At 31.5% G+C, this 23,578-nt stretch overlaps 2 protein-coding genes across 2 annotated transcripts; both read left to right on the top strand.

Moving 5' to 3' along the window:
• On the top strand, positions 1 to 5,386 carry LOC134694708 (peptidyl-prolyl cis-trans isomerase FKBP2-like). The gene is made up of 4 exons (XM_063555750.1): positions 1 to 280; positions 2,792 to 2,952; positions 3,588 to 3,715; positions 5,147 to 5,386. The coding sequence occupies exons 1-4, from the start codon at positions 48 to 50 to the stop codon at positions 5,351 to 5,353; spliced, it is 729 nt and encodes a 242-aa protein (XP_063411820.1). The 5' UTR covers positions 1 to 47; the 3' UTR covers positions 5,354 to 5,386.
• Positions 5,387 to 13,724: 8,338 nt separating this feature from the next.
• On the top strand, positions 13,725 to 17,216 carry LOC134695027 (uncharacterized). Its single transcript, XM_063556163.1, has 2 exons — positions 13,725 to 13,761; positions 16,202 to 17,216. Exon 2 carries the CDS (start codon positions 16,217 to 16,219, stop codon positions 17,054 to 17,056), a length of 840 nt encoding a protein of 279 aa, XP_063412233.1. The 5' UTR covers positions 13,725 to 13,761; positions 16,202 to 16,216; the 3' UTR covers positions 17,057 to 17,216.
• The last annotated feature ends 6,362 nt before the right edge of the window (positions 17,217 to 23,578 follow it).

The raw sequence follows: 23,578 nt of genomic DNA, 5'->3' as shown, positions 1-23,578 counted from the left end.
ACACAATATTTCACTCATTTTAATATTTGACCTCATACAGTAACGAAATGTTCAAACAAATTCGTAAATTTGTATTTATTTGCATCGTCTGTTTCGTAGTTTGTTCGGCTGCAAGTAAAGCAAATGGTAACTCTAAGAACAAAACAAAGCGTAAAGAAATGAAAATCGAAACTTTGAAGAAGGTTGAATGCGCAGACGACAAATCAGCACAGTTGGGAAGTGTCGTACATTTTCATTATAAATTGTCAGTTGAAGGTCACCCAGAAATAATAGAATCTACGTGAGTATTGCTGATTTCATAGCATTTGCATATTACAATGGGGGTTTACAGAAAAGGGAATAATAGAAAGAAAAAAGTGCCGAAAAATATTAAACTTATATAGAAAAATTAAAAGACTACAGAACATTGCTGTGTTGAAATATAAAGAATAGAGATGAATTGAAAAGAAGAAAAAAAGCGATAGAGAAAAAACAGTCTAAAATATTTAAATAAAGAAATGAAAGACCTTCAGCTAGACCCTTAAAGTGATTGGAAGTCATGCAAATAGCATGTTTTCTTTTGTAAATCAACCATGAGTGTTGTTGGTGATTTACAAGTACTTTCAGCACTTTTGACTGTATCGTGGCGGTAATTTTTGTTGCTTTTTTTTCTAACTTTATTACACGATCAATGGTTTAACAAACATAGAAAATTACAAAAAGCAGCATATTACATGTTTGAAATTATGCTAATAAGTTAAATCAAAGAACTAGTTAGTTGTTTTTCTCTGGTTTATTCAAGAGAAAAAGCAATCGATCTTTTTTAAATGTGAAGTACGAGAAGGTCCAACCAAAAGCGGTTGATGAAAATTTCTACCGGAACTATCACCACCGGGCTGAAGTACGTCCATTATTCATAGTTCATTATTCATTATTCAAAATTGGCTATTTCTTAACTTTCACGCGTATTTGGACATTTTAATCCCCTCATATGAGTTGTGGAACATGTTGACTATAGACATTTTGTTCCTCTTGTTATAAGCTTTCGAATGATGTAAATAAATTATCTTAAATTAGGGGCTAAAGGGTCGCAGTAGTCCATTCCATTATTCAAAATATCCATTTCATTATTCAAAATTGGCTTTTTCGTAATTTTCACGCGTATTTCGACATTTAAGTCCTGTAATATGCATTGCGGAACATGTTGACTATATACATTTTGTTCCTCTCGTTATAAGCTTTTGAATGAGGTTTAAAGTTTGTCTATAATTAGGGGCTAAAGGGTCGCAACAGTCCATTCCATTATTCAAAATATCCATTTCATTATTCAAAATTGGCTATTTCTTAACTTTCACGCGTATTTCGACATTTAAGTCCTCTAATATGCGTTGCGGAACATGTTGACTATAGACATTTTGTTCCTCTCGTTATAAGCTTTCGAATGATGTATATAAATTATCTATAAGAAGGGGCTAAAGGGTCTCAGCAGTCCATTCCAATATTCAAAATATCCATTTCATTATTCAAAATTGGGTATTTCTTAATTTTCACGCGTATTTCGACATTTAAGTCCTATATTATGCGTTGCGGAACATGTTGACTATAGACATTTTGTTCCTCTCGTTATAAGCTTTCGAATGAGGTATAAAGTTTGTCTATAATTAGGGGCTAAAGGGTCGCAGCAGTCCATTCCATTATTCAAAATATCCATTTCATTATTCAAAATTGACTAACATGTTTAACCCCGTCACATTATTTATGTATGTGTCTGTCCCAAGTCAGGAGTCTTTTATTTAGTTGTTGTCGTTTGTCTATGTGTTACATATTTTTTTTTCGTTCATTTTTAAAAATAAATAAGGACGTTAGTTGTCTTGTTTAAATTGTTTTACATTGTCTTATTGGGGCCTTGTATAGCTTACTATGCGGTATGGGCTTTGCTCATTGTTGTAGGCTGTACGGTGAGCTATAGTTGTTGATGTCTGTGTCATTTTGGTCTTTTGTGGATGTTTGTTTCATTGGCAATAATACCACATCTTCTTTTTTATATTTCCTCATTTTTATGCCTATTGTGGCATTTAGGTCGTCCGTAAATCCTCTTATGATCATTGCGAATCAAAATATAGCTATAGTGTCACGGTTAAATTTTTTTTATATTTTTTTCACTATTCACCGCTTCAATTTAAATAATGAAACATAAACCATTTCATTATTCATTATTCATTTTTCAATATTGAATATTGAATAATGAACTATTTCATTATTCATTATTGAATAATGAATAATGAACTATGAATAATGGACGTACTTCAGCCCGGTACTATCACCGGTATTTTTCTGAAGATACAAGTTGCAGACCTATCAAATGTATTCCGTATACTAGTATACATACTTATTTATATTTTTGCGGATACTTCATTTCGCGATTTGTCTTTTCTAACCGATTTCGCGATTTGTCTTTTCTAACCGATTTTGCGATTTAAAAATTTATCTGATGTACAACAAGAATAGATCAATTAAAGTAAATACAGATCCAGGACTATTTATATTCGCGTCATTTGACTACTCGCGAAAGTCGCGAATATGAATCGCTAGCAAAATATTATATGTTATTCAGGTCTCAGACAGGGTATATACTGTGACATTCCCGGGTTAGAGTTTATATCCCCTGAGCCGAAGGCGTTTCCAATCACAAACTTCGACACATTTGTAATCTGTAATATACATTGTAGTTGCATGGTTTACAGTATATTCAAATGGTTTTTTTTTAAATCTTGTCTTGTACCTGTGATTTAAATATCTTTGATGTTTACAGGTACGAAGATGGGAACAATGCTCAAGATAAAGGTGTTGTACATATGTTGACTAAAGGAGTGACCTTGAAGGGGCTGGTCAAAGGTATCCCTGGTATGTGTGTGGGAGAAATTAGAAGACTGACCATTCCACCACATATGGCGTTTGGTTCTAAGGGAAATGGTAAGTATTGAAGTCTGTAATTTAGTGGCTGTCGTTTGTTTCTGTGTTACATGCATATTTGTTTTTCGTAAATTGTATTATATATACATACATTAAGCCGTTGTTTTTCTTGTTTGAATAATTTTTTATTTGTCATTTTGAGGCCTTCTGTAGCTGACTATGCGGTATGGGCTTTGCTCATTGTTGAAGGCTGTACTTTGACCTATATGTCATTTGGTCTCTTGTGGAGAGTTGTTGTATTGTTATTCATACCACATCTTGTTTTTAATATATAGATTTTTGTCTTATTTTTTAAACATTCGTACTGAAATTGTAACCTGTGATAATCTGCATAATCCCCTATTTTTGACATTTTTACCTATTGTGTCTGCATGTCTGTTTTTCTAGCTTTAAAACCAGATTCAATCCACCATTTTCTACATAAGAAAATGCCTGTACCAAGTCAGGAATATGACAGTTGTTATCCATTCGTTTGATGTGTTTGAACTTTTGAATTTGCCATGTGATTTGGGACTTTCCTTTTTGAATTTTCCTCGGAGTTCAGTATTTTGCGTTTTTACTTTTTGTTATAAATTCACAAGTAAAACACGACTGGATAGAGCTGCACTATATTAATTTATTTATTTTGATTTCAGACCGTTTCCCACCTGGTGCCACTGTGATATATGAAATAGAGTTACTTGACGCCAAGCCAGCTGATGAAGTTCTACAGAGATTTACACGTGCAGATCTCAATGAAGATGGTGTGTTAGATGTAACAGAGGTAGGATTTCTTTCTGTTTTGATTAGTACAAATTTAAATAATAACAAGAATGTGTCCTCAGTACACGAATGCCCCACTCGCACTATCATTTTACATGTTCTGTTGACCGTGAAATTGGGGTAAAAACTCTAATTTGGTAATAAAGTAAGCCAATTTATGAACATGATAAATAAGTGACCCATGTGTACATGTGGTATCCACAATTTTAAGTTTATTGTCATAGAAAGGTTATATCATAGGAAACATGCGTACTACGTTTGAAGTCGATTGGACTTCAACTTCATAAAAAACTACCTTGACCCGAAACTTTAACCTGAAGCGGGACAGACGGACGGACGGACGAACGGATAAACTATTCATAAACTATCCTGGATTTTTACCAAATTTGGACAAAAGCTTTTTATAATCAAAAGATATTATAGAGAAGAATATTTTTATTAATTTTTTTCCACATTTTTTTGGAGCCTGCAATGAACAGCAAAAGTAGGCGATACACCTTCAACGGTTCCGCGGAACCATTACAACTGTTTTTGCATATTAAATAAAACTATGACAGCTGCACAGACCAGAAAACATAATGCTCTCTACTATCGTAGGTGGGGCATAATAAAAAGATAAGAAAATGTGATTGAAAGTCAAATGCAATATGAATTAAGACCCAGTGGTGGACTTCGTCTGTTGTCTGGTCGGATTGTTGTCTCTTTGACACATTCCCCATTCCCATTCTCAATTTTATGCTAACGATACAAAAAGAAGATGTGGTATGATTACCAATGAGACAACTGTCAACCAGCCTGTTATATTTAACACAGTGAAAGGGCGGATCCAGCCATTTTTAAAAGAAGGGTTCCCAATTCAATATTAGTCTTAGGAGGGGCTATACAGAATATTTATGCATTTGAACTCCGCTGCAAATTTAAAATGTGCCGAAGCGGTGACGACATCAAAATATCGCTCTACAAAAAAATAGTCGTTTGCGCTTGATGTTGAAATCCTTTATGAACTTAAACACAACCATTTGATGATTTAAAACTTATAACTTGCTCTACGAGTATACTAAATTTGCAAATTTATAAGTACTTTTTAAAATATTGTGCTTCGATCTTCCATACGTTTTTATCAATGAATAGCTGTCTTAAAGCTTTTACATGCATGTGTGCTGACTTAAACTTTTATTATTTTTGCGTATATTAGATTGTTATAAATCTATACAACAATTAAGTAAAAATGTGTTAAGAAATCATTAAACAATTTTTATACATAGAAATAATAATAATAATAAATAAGCTTTATTTAGAGTCGGCAAGTTATATAAACATAGACAAACATAAGCTCTAATGAGCTTTTAACCGACATAAATTATACATGATTATATATAATAAAACGACATGAACAAAGTTATAGTTTTCGCTCTCAAATTGTATATTTTAGTTGGAAGCTGTAATGAGCATTGCTATGAAGGATGGTAATTTCCCAATGGCAGACGACCCAGCAATAATGGAAGGGATGTTAAATGAACTATTCCGATTCGCCGACAAAAACAAAGATGGAGGAATCAGCACTGACGAGTTTAGGGCTATGCTAAAATTACAAAATAATTTAGGTGGTAAAAGAACCAAGCCAAAGCAAGAACTGTAAAAAAAGAAATTGTCAATTTATATTTAGTTTTTGTTACTGTTGAAAATAAAACAAAGAAAAAAGTTTTGTATATAAATCAGGCCGTGAGTTTTTTCGTTGAATTATTTTACGTGAGTCATTTCTGGCCTTTTAAAGTTTACCACGCGGTATGGGGCCGTTTGCTCATTGTTGAAGGCTGTACGGTCACTTATACGGTTGTTCTATGTAATATGGTATCTGGTAGTGAGTTGTTTCATTGAAATATCGTATCATATTCTTTATAATTGTTCATCTTTATATACTAGTATCCCAGTAATCAACAAGACTTTCCGTTTGAACAGTTTGAAATCGTAACTATACAAATTCACACATGGAGCAGATCTTGAATCTAATGTATCACATACAGAAACCCCGTTTGTAATTCCTAGCAAATATCGAATTATACAGAAATGATGCTATTGTATATCGCTGGATTTCAAGTTGGGTTACAATATACCTAGAATTTTTAAAAGGCCTTTGAAGAGTATGCATCAAGTCACACGAAAATGATTATATCATTACATTTTGGGGTCAAAGTGAACTTGTATACATGCATAATCATTATGTATCTACGCTTTTAATATCAAGAAAAGCCTCGGTGAATGGCAACTAGCACGTTTGAATTAGGAAAAGCATGAAAAACATGCATGCATGACATTTATGTTTGATTTTTACGTAAGATCTAAGAACATGTTATACAATTTCATTAAACTTCTGGAGAAAAAAAAATGTTTAATTTTTTTTTTTTTTTTTTTATAAAGTTTTTGGTTCATTAGTTGTTAAACGTACCGCGAGGAGTAACTATCAGTGGTAAAGGTAAGGAAATGTAATAAAGCATTTAAAACCATGCTTAAATCGAAATCCGACATCATTACATGTATCAAAGGAAAAACCTTTCACAATAGTGAACGATAACAAAACACACAAATTTATTGTAACAAATACGAATCATACCAAAACACGAATGAACTCTTAGTTATGCCTAAGAAGAGCATGCAGTTCTTTTTTTCTCAAATAATAATGTTCGTTGTTCCTCTTTTTATTTGTAAGATGGTCTGAATGAGAGCCCTTAACTTCTTTATTCTTTGATTTTTTATAGCATTTTTGTTTTCTATTTCTTTATTTTGATCCTTTGAGTTATTCTCTATTCTTTATTATTGAGTATTTCCTCATTCCCAATTCCTTATTTTTGACCAACTTTTTCTCCCCCTTTTTATTGTCGTTTATTTTGTATTATTTGCTTATTAATTTCTATATCATGTATACCCCATATAGATCCTGATGTAAAAATTCAGAAATAATTAGCTTGCGATGATTTCTCAAACGAGGCAATCGAGGAGGATGGTTCCTGCAATTGTCTCTACGGCCATATTCCTGGTCATCTGTAAAAGATATGTTAAAACAATAACCAGTTTGAGAAAAAAACACCATACAACTATGCAATGCATTATGCCATACAAGTGATTTAAATTGCATCATGAAATAGGACACAAGTGTTTATAAAAGACTATCCGGGAGAGTTGTCTCATTGGCAATCAAACCATTATATCTTCTTTTTTTTTTTATATATTCAACGTCCATAGAAAATACATAATAATCGAAAACTTGCCCCTAGCTGTCAGTTTATAACATTATACATACTCCATATACAGTTGATGTCGAATGCTGTAACATAAGTATGAAAGGATAAAGCTATCTTTTTCGTCTCAAGTTAATGCTCAGCTGTGCAGTCCTTAATGTCAACTTCTTAAAGCTAGTCACATTTCAAAGAAAGAACACCATGTGTGCCTGTGGTATCCATAGTATCAAGTGTAATGCAATAGACGCAATCGACATCGTAATTACTATTGTGAACTTTTCGTGGAATAGCTGATCATGAAGCTAATTGATAGTGGTAACATCTTTTCACATTTTATATGCTCTTGAGGGAAACATGTTAGAAAAGGAACATGAATAGTTTCCAAAAGAATGACGATGCTAAAATCATTGTTTGGTGACATGACAATATTAGTTTTTGCCCTAACCCTTTTTAAAATATCCGTATTTTTTTTCTCACAATTTCATTTTTGTTGTGTTTTTTTCTCTTGGTAATATATTACTAGAAGCACCACTATACCGGAAATAACATGTCTTTACTACTCACCTCCGGGTGCAGATTTTTCTCGCTGTGTTGAAGACCCATTGGTGGCCTTCTGCTTTTTTTGTTTTTTGGTCGGGTTGTATTTTTGACTCATTCTCCATTTCCATGCTTAGTTTTATCCTTTTCTACATGTATTTGCTCACAATTCGAAGTTTACTATCCACAGCGGTTACTGACAATATTTGTAGTGAGCTATATTTTTTTTTATTAAGCTCCAAATTTTGGATAGAGAACGAGACATTTGGACTGCAACTGGGATACTACGATATCTATGTCACAATGGGTCAGCATCAGGGTCAGAAGGCCCTGCAGATAATCCCTAGGTTTGTTGTTAACCTGCAGAATGCGTGTTATAGTACCCATGCTCAACGTCTCTAATCTGACTAGAATTTCTGTGTATTCACATACCACACACATAACCAAATCTGCACTCCTAAATTTTGTGCAAGTCAACCGATAGAGACATTAATTGTAGTAAAATTGTTTAAAAAAAATAAATCTAAAACCAAATAAGATTAAAACTGATAAAAAATATTAGCAAAACACTGAGATTCAGATGCACCAAATTTATAAAGTGTTATTTTTATTTACAAGCACTTGGTCGGTACCTCAGCTAGGGGACTTAAAGTCGTGATCGTTACCACCAGCATAATAGTATGTTCCTTGGTACTTGCACGACATTAAACATATTTTGTAAAATTTCCCATTGATAAATTAAGACTCCAATTTACTATATTATGCAAATTTGCCGGGAACGAATTTGTCTGTTCTTGTTTATAAGTCCCTTTTGATCCCTGAAGTTACTATGTTTAAAGATTTGTTCGTTTCTGATGAAAGCAAATCGAAAATATTGCTTTCGATCGCACTCAATTTATACAGTGCTATTTTCATCATCTGCTAAGCGATCGCGAATAAAAAAAAAACAAAAAACAAAAGACAGAAAGGGGGGGGGGATTGTACATAGTTTTTCATAGTTTTTCATAGTTCGTATGGTTTACATGTTTTATCAAAAAGCAATCCGCTTGTATATATTCATTTTGCATTCAAAATCGTACTAAATGTATACACTTTTCGGATCCAAAGGACAGACAAAATTTAGGAAAGCATGGAAGAAACAACATCATTACCGATCGCGAATTACAGACGAAAAGTCACGCAATTCCCGCATGCCATTTATTTCTGATGCAATATTTTGTAAAACTACAGCATCGTCAGAAAATTCTGATGCAACCTTTCTTTAAATTTCAACATCGCCGGAAATAAAGGTTACTCGAAGGTCGTGGTAAAAGTGCCCTAAATAGTGGAACAAATGGTAAATTGCTCGAAATACATGACTTTTATGTACTAAATATATATGTAACAAACCATTTTATTTAAAAAGATGTTCAAAGACGTGTAAAAGAGCAACATCACAATGGCTCAATCGAATGTTACGTCTGTAAAGCTTTTCAAAAGCATACGCTTGTTTAAAGCACACGAGTTAAAATGTTAAAAAGGAAAGTAGTGAGTGTGATGCTGATAACAATAATTTATGCCATCTCATCATTTATTACACATGTTTCATGATATTTTATTGAAGTTACCGGCAAGCAAGAAAACTATATAGAATAAGAAGATAGCGGACAAGTGAGTAAGCTTAAATTTTTTGACCGCGTTATTACATGCTATTTGTAAAATAAATTTGTAAAATCAGGGGATAGAAGCATAACAGCATGGCTCTCTCTGTTCGCCAAAACTAAAGACATCTAATTAATTGAAATAGAACTTAGCCTGTGTATATATATACCAGTTTAAGGGGCATCGATGACTGTGTGGTCTAAGTATAAAACAAAAAGATGTGGTATTATTGCCAATGAGACAACCATCCACAAAAGACAAAAATGACACAAACATTAACAACTATAGGTCACCGTACGGCCTTCAACAATGAGCAAAGCCCATACCGCATAGTCAGCTATAAAAAGCCCCGATAAGACAATGTAATACAATTCAAACGAGAAAACTAACGGCCTTATTTATGTAAAAAAATGAACAAAAAACAAATATGTAACACATAAAGAAACGACAACCACTAATAAGTACTTATTTCTGTAATCAACAGTCAGTCAGCACCAAGGTTAGAAGTTTGAATCCTGCTTGTGCGGCTGCACTCCAATCTTAATTGACTTGGATAGACAACTTTCAAATCGAAGTTTTGTTGTTTTCTAACGACACCCCGATTTCATCCACCACTGTAACTGGTCGCAACGGAGTAGTCCAAGTTCGCTCTAAAGTGACGTTTAATGCCAATACTAAATTGCCAATTAAAATTTGTACAGCCTTCGCTGACTTTGTACTAGATACTTTTAATACAGCCTCCTTTGTATTTACATTTAAAAGCAGGCAATAGCATATTTTTTTCAGCGTCTCCACGCAGGATGGAATTTTAATACGGAAAAGAGAATAATTGACAAGAGAACAAATGGACTAAATGAATAAAGAATGGAGGAAATGGAGGTGCTACATGGAGAATGATTGGAAACAAGTATAAGTAGGAAATACAGATACGAAGGAACACAATCCAGACCTTCATTTGCCGTTTGGAAACAATCAGTATCATGATTGTATATATTATTCCAAAGTGACAGACGGCAATCTTTGGGTGAATCCGTTACTCTTCTTATCTTACCTATCGAATTAGACTATTTACTGGATTTGTAATAAAATTAGCAACACGACGGGTGCCACACGTGGAGCAGAATCTGCTTACCCTCTGAGTTTCGTTGCACATGAGATCGCTTCCAGTTTTTGATGGGTTTCTTGTTCCTTAGTCTTAAGTATTTTATGGTGTGTCTTGTATACTATTATTTGTATGTTTGTCTCTTTCTTTTAAGCCATGGCGTTGTCAGGTAATTTTCGATCTATGAGCCTCTGGTTTCTTATGCCCCTCTTTTATGAAGGAACATATCGCCCGAGCTGTGATTAATGCCAATGTATATCACTGGAAGCTGTATATTGTTTATGGCTTTATTATGTTCCACTGTTATAGATATATATCTTATTTCAGAGTGGCATTCGAAATCTCAAATACACTTTTTTTTAATGTTACAGGCATTGCGATATTGTCATATTGTGTATAGCATGAAAAACCCAATTAATTGTTATAAAAAGAAACACACTATAGAATTTAAGATAAATAAACTCATCATAGATACCAGGATTGAATCTATTAGAAGATAGTTCTGACTTATAAATTGCTTTCCGATAAGAAAAAAGAAAAAGGGGTCACCGGACTCGTTTTCTTGCTACATAACACATGTAATAATTAGGTAAATTCACTGCAAATTATATTATAAAAGTTATTTTATCTGAGTTTCCTCCACTAATATCTGAATTATCTCCCCTTATTCACAAAGTTAGGTAAAAATAAATCAAACAAAAGTATTTTGTTTTTTGTTGTAATAAAAGAGCATCCGTAAATATAATACTAGTAGAGCACATAATTTTCTATTTTGAAATAAAAAGTCTGACGCATAAATTGCAAAGTTTTTTATTTTAATATTTTGCACATTCCATTAAAGCTTTAGACCGATTGTTAACTGTTATTCAACCGAAAATCAAAGATTTAGGAAGACGAACTTGTATGCTAACCGACCGTGCGAGGGTTGTATCGCCAGTCAAGTCGTTAAACACTTACACCATTATGTACGCTAAAAACTTTAAAAGCATTAAACCAAATTGGCTACCGAAACTCGTCAAAACTTATCAAAGAAAGACAGAAACCTTTTAGTTTATTAAAAAAAGCGTTGCAAGAATTCAATTAATAGAAATCAACCATGTATATTTATATTAACGATAGTACCTACTTTATATGGATTTGGCTTTTTTGTTATGGTCCTCTTTGGTAAATAGGTCTTCAACTTTTTCGGTCCTTTAACTTCCTTTGCTTCCAAATAATAAGTGTGATCGTTCCTGATGAAGGTATTATCACGTGTTGTATCCATCTTTGGTAAAAATGGGAATACATGAACATAAAAGAAGAAATTTATCCATATTTAACGTGTTCTGCTAGAATTAGACATTATGTTTGTTTATTCATTGAAATACAGATTTAACAGTAAGTAACACATTGAATCTTTTCAGACTCAAATTACTTGAATAAATCGCAAGAAATATTCAGTACGTGTTTATGATTCATAGCGTGGATTTTTTCTCACTGTTAAAACATTAATGAGTACATTTACAAAGATCAAACAACCTCTCATTATCATCTGAACGTTGATCGTTAAATGTACGTTATTAGTAATGTTTAGTTTCAAGTTTTACATAAAAAAGGTTATTGCAAGATATAACTGGTGCAAGATACAACAACCCTGTCGTAATCCATTTATATGTCTTATTGAAATTAAAATAGAATTATGAACATAACTACGATATCCTCATGTACTTATCACTTATAGGAAATTAAATGGTCATAAAATTACATACTTAAATGTTATTTGAACGTGTACAATGCTGTATTAAATACAAAAGTTACAAGAAAAAGTAGTCGGAAGGTTTGGAAAATTTACACATGTGGAGCAGATCATCCCACGTTCTTGGTGGGGTTCGTGTTGCTTAGTCTTTAGTTTTTTATGTTGTGTCTTCTGTATTATTATTTGTCTCTTTGTCTTTTTTATTTTTAGCCATCGCGTTGTCAGTTTAGTTTCAATCTATGATTTTTACTGTCCCTCTGGTATCTTTCTTCCCTTTTTTATAAACTTTATTATAACCTTTTACTGAATTTTACATTGTTAATTATGATGTAAATTTAAAATCTTATCATAATATCTTCATATACTAACTTTTTTTAACTACCTTCGTTAGGATCTAAATCACCTTACAGCAAACATGACAATTTAGTTATTATGTAAACATGCATTACGTCATAAAAACTGCAAGGAAAAGAGTTAGTGTTTGGCTTATTAATAATTCTAATTGATAAAATGTCAGCATGAAATAATAAGCAATTCTTATTGCTTAATATATAGGGACTAACGTTCATCTCTATTGTTCTATATTAAATAAATGAGAGATTTATTTTGTTCAAATTTCTGTGTACATTGAAATAAATACTGATTTTTTTTTTTGGAAAACCATACACACTACAATTTTTTATCATTGATATTTCTGTGAACATTATAACATTTATTATACAAACTTTCGAAGAAAAAACAACTCTCAAAAACGTAAATAGAAATGCATGCTGTTTTAAATAAAAAAAACCTTATCAGACTAAAACTTTAAACTTTGCACACATAACTTTTACTATACCAATTTTCTATGAAATACAGACCGCACACCAACATGTGCTTTTTCGTCAATCTATTTAATAATCAGTTTACATCTTAAAACAATTTTGAGGGTAATTTGTTATCGTAATTAAGCTAAATGAATGCTGTTTTGTTTAACCTTAACATATTTCAATTATCAGCTATTTAAATAAATACATATCCGTGAAATTTATTACATTTATATATTATAATAACTTTCGAAGAAAAAACGACCTCTCTCACTAACTTATTATTTTAAAATCTTAAAACAGTTTTGAGAGTAATTTGTTATCGTATTAAAGTGAAGTTAATGCTCTGTATTTTTTAACCTTAACAGACCACAGTCCTCAACTTAATCTGAAATTTATATCATTTATATATTATACTAACTTTCGAAGAAAAAAAACAACCTCTCTCACTAACATATTAATTTAATTAATTTAAATCTTAAAACAATTGTGAGGGTAATTTGTTATTATATTAAAGCGGAAAGGTAAAGGAATTTGACAATGTCAAACACCGGATAGTACAATGTCAACATGTTATCATTTGAACTCTAATAAAATAGTTGTGTCAAGTAAAGTGTTGATTTGATGATGTGGAAAAGATGATGTAGTTTTTGACGAATAGGTGTCAGACATGGCTATCGTGTAAAAGCATGTAATGTTAAGAATCTTAACAAAATAGTTGTGTAAATTAGATTGTTAATCTAATGATGTCGAAAAGATGTATAATATGACAAATAGGTGTCAGACATAGCTATCGTGTATTGAATATCACAAAATTTTGATGAAAATAAATGTCCATGCATATTTTTGATAAAACATGTGTTTTGTTACGCAATTAGCTTAATTGTTGAAAATTGCAAATTGAATAAATAGGCAAATGTTTGTTGAAACGATCGCAGTACTTTCCTTGGCTTCCCATTGATACCTTCCTGCCATCTAGTTTATACTCAGGTAAGATTTGTGTTTATGATTTAACAGTTAAAAACTTTGAATTTTTAAAATACTAAGGCTTTTCTAGGCTGATGAATAGATAACATTAGCTGTATTTGACAAACGTTTTAGAAACTTTTAATCTTTAGTGCTCTTCCACTTTGTACTTTATTTGGCCTTTTTCACTTTATTTGATTCGAGCGTCACTGAGGAGTCTGACGAAGACGACACAGGCGTCTGGACCAAATACAAAATTTCAATCCTGGTATCTCTGATGAGTTTATTAGTTGTCATGAACATATACATACGATAGACGTTAAAGAAAGAATGTTTCATTAAATTAAAGAGCAAAAAAATAATATTTGTAATATCCTATTAAAAATGTTTATAGATAACAAAAAAAAAAGAAGATATAATTCTTCATTAAATTGATTCCATCATTTCTTTTTAATTCAAACTATTTAAACTGTAGAGTACTTTTAATTTTTTGCCAAAAAATCCTACGCATAAATCGTTAAAAAGTATCCTTTTGTAAAATTTATTGAAAATATTTATTTCAAAACCAAAATTTTCTCTCTTTTTCAATTAAGAATTGAATGCTTCTTTTTGTAAATTTATTGGGTGGTAAAAGCGTTGACCGAAGTACATTTTGTATGAAGCGCGGTAGCGCTTCATTCTAAAAATGTACGCACGGTCAACGCTTTTACAACCCTATAAAGTTTCAAAAAGAAGTATTCAATACTTATAATTACATTTTTTAAGCTAAAATCATGAAAACACGATTTTTATCCAGTTTAGAATAATTCACCTGTGCACTTTTTTGTGGGACCTCGTGTCATCATGCATGATAAATGTTATTGTCTGATGCAATTGTTTACGGAATAACATGTTAGCCAATCAGAATAACGTATTATAATGAAACTTACATCTAATGTAATTATTTGGTTATAATAATGCAATTGATTATGTCTAACATGTATGCTATTTATAGCTGAATGTTTTAAAAATTTAATAGGTCATGTATGTTTTGAAGTTGCACAATATTTATTGACATTTCTACACGTTAAGTTATGTTTTATTGAGACGACCTTTTAAAAATTTGCAACATCTGTATTTTTATTATTGAGAAAATTATCTAACACCAAAAACTTAATCTGGTATAAAAGATTGGGTAAAATTCATCCCATGATAGTCTACTATGACAAAATTTAATATAACGTAAACAACGTATAAAAAAGACAAAAAAGCCTCCTCTAAAATGATATGAATTATTTACTCAAATCATAAATTAATCATATAAAGAAAACATTGAAAGCCATCTCTCCTTTAAATACAATTACGCGGAGTGTCTCAAAAAGCAATATATTAGGCAACATATATATTTAGAAGTTAAGAGACACGTATAATTTGTTGTAACAAATGTGAGAATAATTAACTGAAAGCAGTAAATGTATGAAGGAAAACTGAGTTTATCTTTATTTGATAAGATACAATTTCAATGCCCAGTTCTCTTTTAGTTCTTTGTTGCTTTATTTTGATAATGTTTGCAATGAAAAATTATCATTATTGTGCGTATGCTTATTATACTTTTTTATGAACAAATGTAATGTTCATGCAACTAAAATAGTACTTAATTGGTTAATTTTGTGTTCTCACTACGTGATGGAGAGAATTTGTTGTTCTATCGTGATAATCAATTGTGAAAAACAGCAACAATTTAAATTTATCTTTGACACCTGAATCTACAATCAACGCTTTTCAAATTGGTATTCGAAATATTGTGACTTCTTATTTTAAAATGTTTACTTTGTACGCTGAGTTTGATTAAAACACACGCATATTTAAAGATGTCCTTGCGTAAATGGAAATTGTGCAAAATTTTACAAGAAAAGAAATTTCAAGTCAATGTCACATTATAATGTACCATGCAATTCATAGACAAACCTTCTCATTCACGAGCTTGGGTACAATTTTTGAATTGAGAATGAACCATGTTCTGCTTATTTATTTTCATGCTTTTATATTTCTTACTTTGTAAAGTGAAAATAACTGGATAAATTAACTGCGTCTGAAACGATTTTCTAGATAAACCTTCCTCAGAATAATTTTCATGCAACTGATGGTAAAGAGAGTAAATAAATAACATGCCATGGGTATAGTTTTGTAATAAAAATGTCCTATTGGTTGTTAATATTATGTTGTCACTGGGTAATACTAGGGATGTGTGGTTTTTTGAGCGAAGAATAATTGGAGTAAATTGAACAAAGTGTAACATTGGGAAAACGTCTAAATGCTGCTTTACGTTCGAGGTTAAGCAAACCATTGCAACCCTTTCTATTTCAAGTCCTTAAATATACGTTTATCCGCATTAAAATTTGATTATTTCTAAGCGAACAGTTGGAAGATTATGCATGCTTGATTTTATATTTTCGTTTTATACCATGTGCTTTTTGTTTTTCAGGTTTCGTCGTAAAACATGGCTTTTATCGTGATTACAGCTGCAGCCATATTGGCTAGCGTAAACGCAGGTATGATGAAAATGATGCCACCACCGATGGACATGATGAAAATGATGCCGATGGAAATGATGGGCGGTATGGGTGGCAAAGGTGGCATGATGGAAATGATGCCAATGAAGCCGATGATGATGGAGATGATGCCGATGAAAATGATGGAAATGATGCCCATGCCAATGATGGAAATGATGAAAATGATGCCCATGCCAATGATGGAAATGATGAAAATGATGCCAATGATGGAAATGAAAGGTAAAATGATGGAAATGATGAAGATGAAAGAAATGATGGGCATGATGAAAATGAAGGAAATGATGGAGATGAAAGGAAAGATGGAAATGATGCCAAAAATGATGGAAATGATGAAAATGAAGGAAATGATGCCAATGATGGAAATGATGAAAATGAAAGAAATGATGCCAATGAAAATGGAAATGATGCCTAAGATGATGGAAATGATGAAAATGATGCCAATGAAAATGGAAATGATGCCTAAGATGATGGAAATGATGAAAATGATGCCAATGAAAATGGAAATGATGCCAATGGAAATGATGAAAATGATGCCAATGGGAATGATGAAACCCATGCCAATGGAAATGATGCCTAAGATGATGGAAATGATGAAACCAATGCCAATGGAAATGATGCCAATGAAAATGGAAATGATGCCTAAGATGATGGAAATGATGCCAAAAATGATGCCAATGGAAATGATGAAGCCCATGCCAATGCCAATGGAAATGATGAAACCAATGCCAATGATGAAATCAATGCCAATGAAGAAAGGAGTATACTAAACAAACATTTAAAACTGATGAATATTTACATATTATTTAACTTTAAAGCAGATGTAGATTTAAAATAAATATAGATATCATTCATAACAGAAGGATTTAAGCTTGGATTTCGAGGGCTTTAGTCACTTTTTCGTGAAAAGAAAAAAAAACCTTTCTTGGGTAGCAGCTTCTAATGTAGTTATTGTATAGGATTGAATACACGAATAAAGCATGTGTACTTTCATTTTCTTTTGCTGTATTTCATTAGCATACAATACAAATTTAACAATAAAGATTTAAACAAAACCAGTTTTTTCCTCTCAAGATACATATTGCATAGTCTTGTTTTGGTTGTTATGTCTCAAAACAGCAGTCTTATATAATGAATCTATTGGTCTTATTGGCAACAAAATTGAGAAGAGAGAAAACATGGTGCTTCAATATACAGAATGCAGAAAATTTGGATAAGAAATAAAGATGATCGAAGATTATCGAAAATGATGATCAAGACCCCTCTCCAACCCAACAAAAACCCTCTCAATTTTGCACTATAACTCAAAACATCATCTAAAAGAGGAGTAAAAGATACAAGAGGGACATTCAAACTCATAAATCGAAAATAACGCCATGGCTTTAAAAGAAAAAGACAAACAGACAAACAGACAAACAATTAAACACAAAACACAACATAGAAAAATAAAGACTAAGCATCAAAACATGATGGTTATCTCCATGATCTCAGGTGCTCCCCAAGGTTAACAGATCCTGCTCCACATGTGGCACCCATCGTTATGCTCAGTAGTAATTCTTATTCGGTAGGTGACAATCGTGAAAAGTAAACGGGATTGTAGTAACAACATAAAGAACGTGTTCGATCATCTGTGACACGGATATTCTATAACGGCCAACCAATGATGAGATCCGTAAAATTACAAAGGGATTATATCAGCTTCACCATTTGGAACTCTTGCCTAAACAGCTTCCTAATGGGATAGATGTGGTCAAAACCTACAAGTCCTTAAGACAAAAGTATGTAGACAGATTGCAACAGTATGAACACGTATAATTGTGTAATGTTTCTTGTATTCGGATCTGCTCCTACATCTTTGGAGGATTATCTACCATAAATGGGAGAATATTAAATGCCTCTAATTTTTGTTTTGTTTATTACCAGATGTGTCGGTTGGCAAAGACAAAATACGTCTGAATTTAACATGTTTTAACTGAATTCAAGAACAATGATGGTTTTTTTTCAGTACGTTCATAACGGATTTTGTCTTAATGTCCATAAACTCGTCGAAGGTACCAGGATTGCCATTTCAGACAAAAGTTGCTTTAGTATTATAATACTCGAATCAAATATTTTTTAAAAGCCAAAAAAAGTAAAAAGTTGAAGAACATTTAGGACCCATGTTACTGTTATTAATTACTACTTTGCAAATAACTTGAGACATTCGTCAAAATCAAACAAATAGGAATAAAGTAGACTAGCTTCTCTGTCTATTTGAGCTTAATATGTCGCTAACATCTACCTCTAATAGATAATTGAAGTCTTTGATTATTTAATTTGTGTAGCTCAAAACAAGCAACATGCATTATGTTTTGCAAATGAGCGATACATTCGTCAATTCAATATTGGAAAGCTAATTGTGTTGTTCTCTACATGCTGAAATGGTGTTCGTGTTATCAAATTTTCTGTGTACTATTTTGTATACTATGAATTGTCTGAATTTTCGCCATCGTGTGGTTTAGCTCTCTTCGACTTATGTTTTCTTTTCTTGCCCATTTTTTTTGTTTAGCACTTATGAAATTAACACAATTATATAATGACTCGTCTTAAGGTCTGACATCTTTAAAACATGTTTCCTTATTACAATTTGTATGCTATATTGTAAAATTCGCAAAAAACATTTTCTTTGCTAAATAGTACCTATAATACCGTATAGCGGGTTATTTTTTCGCAGGTATAAAATTTCGCAATATTCAATGAATAAGGTAAACGAAATATTTTGGAGATTTATATTTTGGCGGATTCAAGACTTCTATTGAATACCTTTAAAGGTACACTTTTAAATTTGGCGATTTTGTTATATCCGCGAAAATTAGCGAAAATTTACATCCCGCGAAAATAACCCGCTATACGGTAAGTATTGTCTATGTCTGCATTTTACCATACACTATATAAAGTAGTTTTATTTTCACGAAACGATACAATAACTATAAAATAAATCTTAATGAAGTGAGGCCTCTACCGTGGTCATGCTATGTAGGTGGACATTCAAATTATATATAAGATTATGATCTTGAGTAAACTTAGCAATAAGATATATATCAACCAGGTACATCATAGTAACTATAGATCACTTGTAAGCAATCAATAATGAGCAAAACTCATAACTGAAAGTAAGGTTTACAAGGCAACAATTTAACAAAAATTTAAACAATTCAAACGAGAATCCAACGGCCTTATTAAAGAAACCATAAACGAAAAATTGATATAAGTGACAGTAACCAATTACAACCTCCAATTATAGGTTTACTATTTTATAGAGGGTTCATCTCTACGCAAAGCTGAGACAGTTGTGTAAAAGTGAATAATATAGATTGGAAAATTATTTCGAGAAAGACTTATCGTATATTGGTGTAGTTCATAGGTGTTTCATGTTGTCGTGTGTTATATAGATTGAACCGTTTGTTTGTCGATTTGAATTCTTTTCCATAATTTAGTCATTTTGAGGCCATTTAAAGCTTGTTGTTCGGAGTGAATCAAGGCACCGTGTTAAATACCGTACATTGACCTAGAATTGTTTTTTTTAATACTTAGTGACTTGGATGGAGAGTTGGCACTCATACCACATCTTCTTATTTATATTGTATCATTCAATCGATAAAAAGCAGAAACAAAATACAAAAAACAACCAACAACTGGTAATAAAAAAAACTTTAGACACAACATAGAAAATATAAAGTATCTGCAAGTTTTGAAGAACTAGTTAACTGCTTATAAAGCTAGTATTGAAATCACGTTTCCTAGACTAAAACGAGCTATCTTTTTATCACAAAGCATGCACCGATGTGTAAAAGTACATTATAAAATCTTTGATATAAGTATGAGACCTAGTGAAAAACAGTGAAGAAATAGTTGTAGAATACTCACAAGAAGCTGCTACTAAAGAAGATTTCTCTGTATTTGTTTGGTTGTATTTTAGGAAAACAATACATAGTAGAGACGGTCAAATGTTTATACATGTATATGGTTTTAAACTGAAAAAAAACCTGTATAAATTTCGTGATGTTTCGGCGATGTGATTAACGATATGTTTAATATATATGATTCTCTGTGGAGAGCACATACATTAATGAAAACAATGGTAGAAATATTTATATGTTTTCATAATTTTATTACTACTAGTATTTAATACTTCATGGCCGATATTACCAATTCAATTCAATTCAAATCTTTATTATTATAACACTTCATTACATAGAATGTAACAAATCATTACAAAATGAAAACAACATGAACAAACAATATAAACAAGATTATAAATATGTATACATCAGACCTGTCATCAAATATAAGGGTTTGTTTTATCTGCTACAAGAATTACTATAACAATCGCACGTGTACAATTTCTTGGTATTTTCATTTGTACATGAAGATACTAGTAATTAATTTATTGTGCATTCCTCAGTCGCTATCCCCTCTGTTAGAACTGTATTGCTCCTCTAAAATTTGCTTTAACTCAGTTTTGAAATGTTTACTTTATTCAAACATTGTCAAACCTATAAATTAATCATATTATTGATAGTTTGCATTTAACAATGCATATTTGTTTAGAAAATACATCAAAACATTTGATTGCTTTAAAAAAAAACCTGGAAGTAATATGTTGATCTTCAAATACGTTATGTGGGAAAGGCTAGGCCAACAGAAGTTGCGTAGAATTAAAGAAAAGAGTTTTGCTTATTTACGTAAAAGTGAAAAAGATACAATAACATAAATACTGAACTCCAATGAAAATTCAAAACAAAAGGTCAATGAACAACTGAAAAAATCAAAATCTCAAACACATTATCTATAATTGCGATCTGCATTACAGTATTCATGAAAAGCAGTTCAGGTGTTCGATTATTATGAGTTATTCTCTCTTCAGTCTTCTCCGACGTCAAGAACATGCTCCATATTTTTAGAACGGAAGTACTATTTCGACAATGACAATAGCTGCAATAACCTTTAATAAGTTTTGAAATTGCAGTTAATAGTTATTTAACTCATTCTCAATGTATTTAAATAAAAGAAAATAAATTGATGATCAAATTTTATAGTTATGGCAAATTACGACAACGTACATGACTTACGATATCAACGGCGCGAACATTTAAACACCCGATCTACCTTAAACAAATTAAAAAAAATGAGTATTCCTGTAGAAAATGGTGGATAAAAACTGGCTATATGGCCATCGAAAAATCTCATTCATAAGACAATCTAATACCATTCCGTTATTTAACAGCAACGTGTTACCAAAAAAAAACCAACCCACACATAAAAAAATTAGTATATAATCATCATGTTTTTTTTTTATAGTATTTTTATAGTTTTAAATCATGTTAAAATAACACTTTAGTAGCGTTACACACAAAGAGAGAACTTAAGTATAATGTGCATAAGAATAAGTCAACTTAAAAAAAAAAAGAATGATAATATATCTTTCTGTATTAAAAAGATTTAAAAAAAATTTAAACAGAAAAATATTTCAAAAGAAATTCATGAATGTCTTTGCATATTTCAATAGTGCATATCAAAGTTGGAAGAAGAAATCAATGAGAGAGCATTTCTGTATATATAGTCCATTTCATATAATTTTGATTTTGCTTTTTTAAGGTGCTGCCATTTGACCAGGATGTCCCACCACAGAGTAGGTAATCTGTAGAATAAGTGTAGAACCCGGAGTCAAAAGTTGTTAATATTAAAATGGTCTATTGTCTGTTTATAATTTCTTACCATATCGTTCTGTTACGACCATGCAAGATCCACCTCTTTCTTCATACTATAAACGACTACGTGCATTACTACATTAATTTTTCATACGACAAGAAAAGGTTAAATCCTTCGTTAACAGAGGTTAAGTATGGTGTATGTCAAATGGATAGAAATGTACATATTAATTACAATGTAGAACATTTCTACATGATGTTTTCATTTGTATGAATAAAGGAGGCTGTGGAAAGTATGTCGATAAGACAAAAAAAAATGACCAACGGAAAAGCATGTTAGTATATGAACCCTTACAAACTATTTGTGTCATTGAAGTGTTGACTTTATGGTTTCGAAAAGATTATGTATCACATGTCTAACATGTGTCGGACATGGTTATCGTGTTTTTACTATCACATAATTTTGATGAAATAAAATGGCGATGATTTTTTTTTATAAAACATATGTTTTATTACATAATGAACTCAATTAGCAGAAATTATCAATAGTATAAATAGGCAAATGATCGTTCAAACGACCGCAGAACTTTCCTTGGCTCTCCATCGATATCAACTTGCCAAAACTCAGGTAAGAAAAAATTAACTTATTATCAGCCTTCAGTATACTATATAAAATTACATAGGTACGATTTTCACCTAGAAACCAAATGAGTATCAAATTGGTATATTTTGATTTAAAGAATAGAATACGAAAAATTTGATTAAAACTAAAACAGGAACAACATGGAATGACTAAATAAAAATTAAATGAAAAACCGGTAACATATTATATTTATTTTTCTCTAACATATTCGGTAATACTAATCTTTTATTCATCTTTATATGTGATTTACCTTAAAGATGATGTGGTGTTAGCCAACCATTAATGTTTTTATAAAAATCAAATTTGCTGAAGACTTATCATTTATTCATATAATTTTTATTTTTTTTCATCTTTTTTCATCTTTTTTCGTTTTTTTTTCTTCTTTTCCCCCCAACATGATTCATTGACCAACCGATTACTGTCATACAATGAAACCAAACACTCAATACTTAAATCTATTTAAACAATGATTTATTCTATATCTAAATCTAAGCTCAATTCTATTCTATTTTTTGTGTTTGTTTGGTAATTACGAAATAATTTGTTTATGCGTTATACATACACTATAACAATTTATAAGTTTTCAACCAACATAATGTGTACACAGGGGCGTAGCTATAAAGAAACGATGTGGAAGCAACTACTGCCGAGAGGAGCGAGGCGAAAAAATTTTGGGACCCTTTTATGCAGGAAAATGTTTTTTTTTCGGTTTTCGGTCATAGGACAGTTGATAGAGGAGCTTCATGTAGATAGGACTTATAAACAATTTATGAATGAAAAACTATTTATAAAGCTTCTGAATAGAGTAAATCATGGTTAATTGAAAACATAAACTACACATTTTTCTGATACAGAATTTACTCAAAATTGTCAAAAATCTGCTTTTCGGGCCTAGGCAGAAACGAACTTCTCTATTTATTGGTCGGCAATATTCACACTATCCCGATGAAAATGCAGTA

Source organism: Mytilus trossulus, chromosome 13 (genome assembly GCF_036588685.1).
Source record: "Mytilus trossulus isolate FHL-02 chromosome 13, PNRI_Mtr1.1.1.hap1, whole genome shotgun sequence".
NCBI lineage: Eukaryota > Metazoa > Mollusca > Bivalvia > Mytilida > Mytilidae > Mytilus > Mytilus trossulus.
The sequence above is the reverse complement of the archived record's forward strand: the minus strand, read 5'-3'. Positions and strand labels throughout refer to the sequence as shown.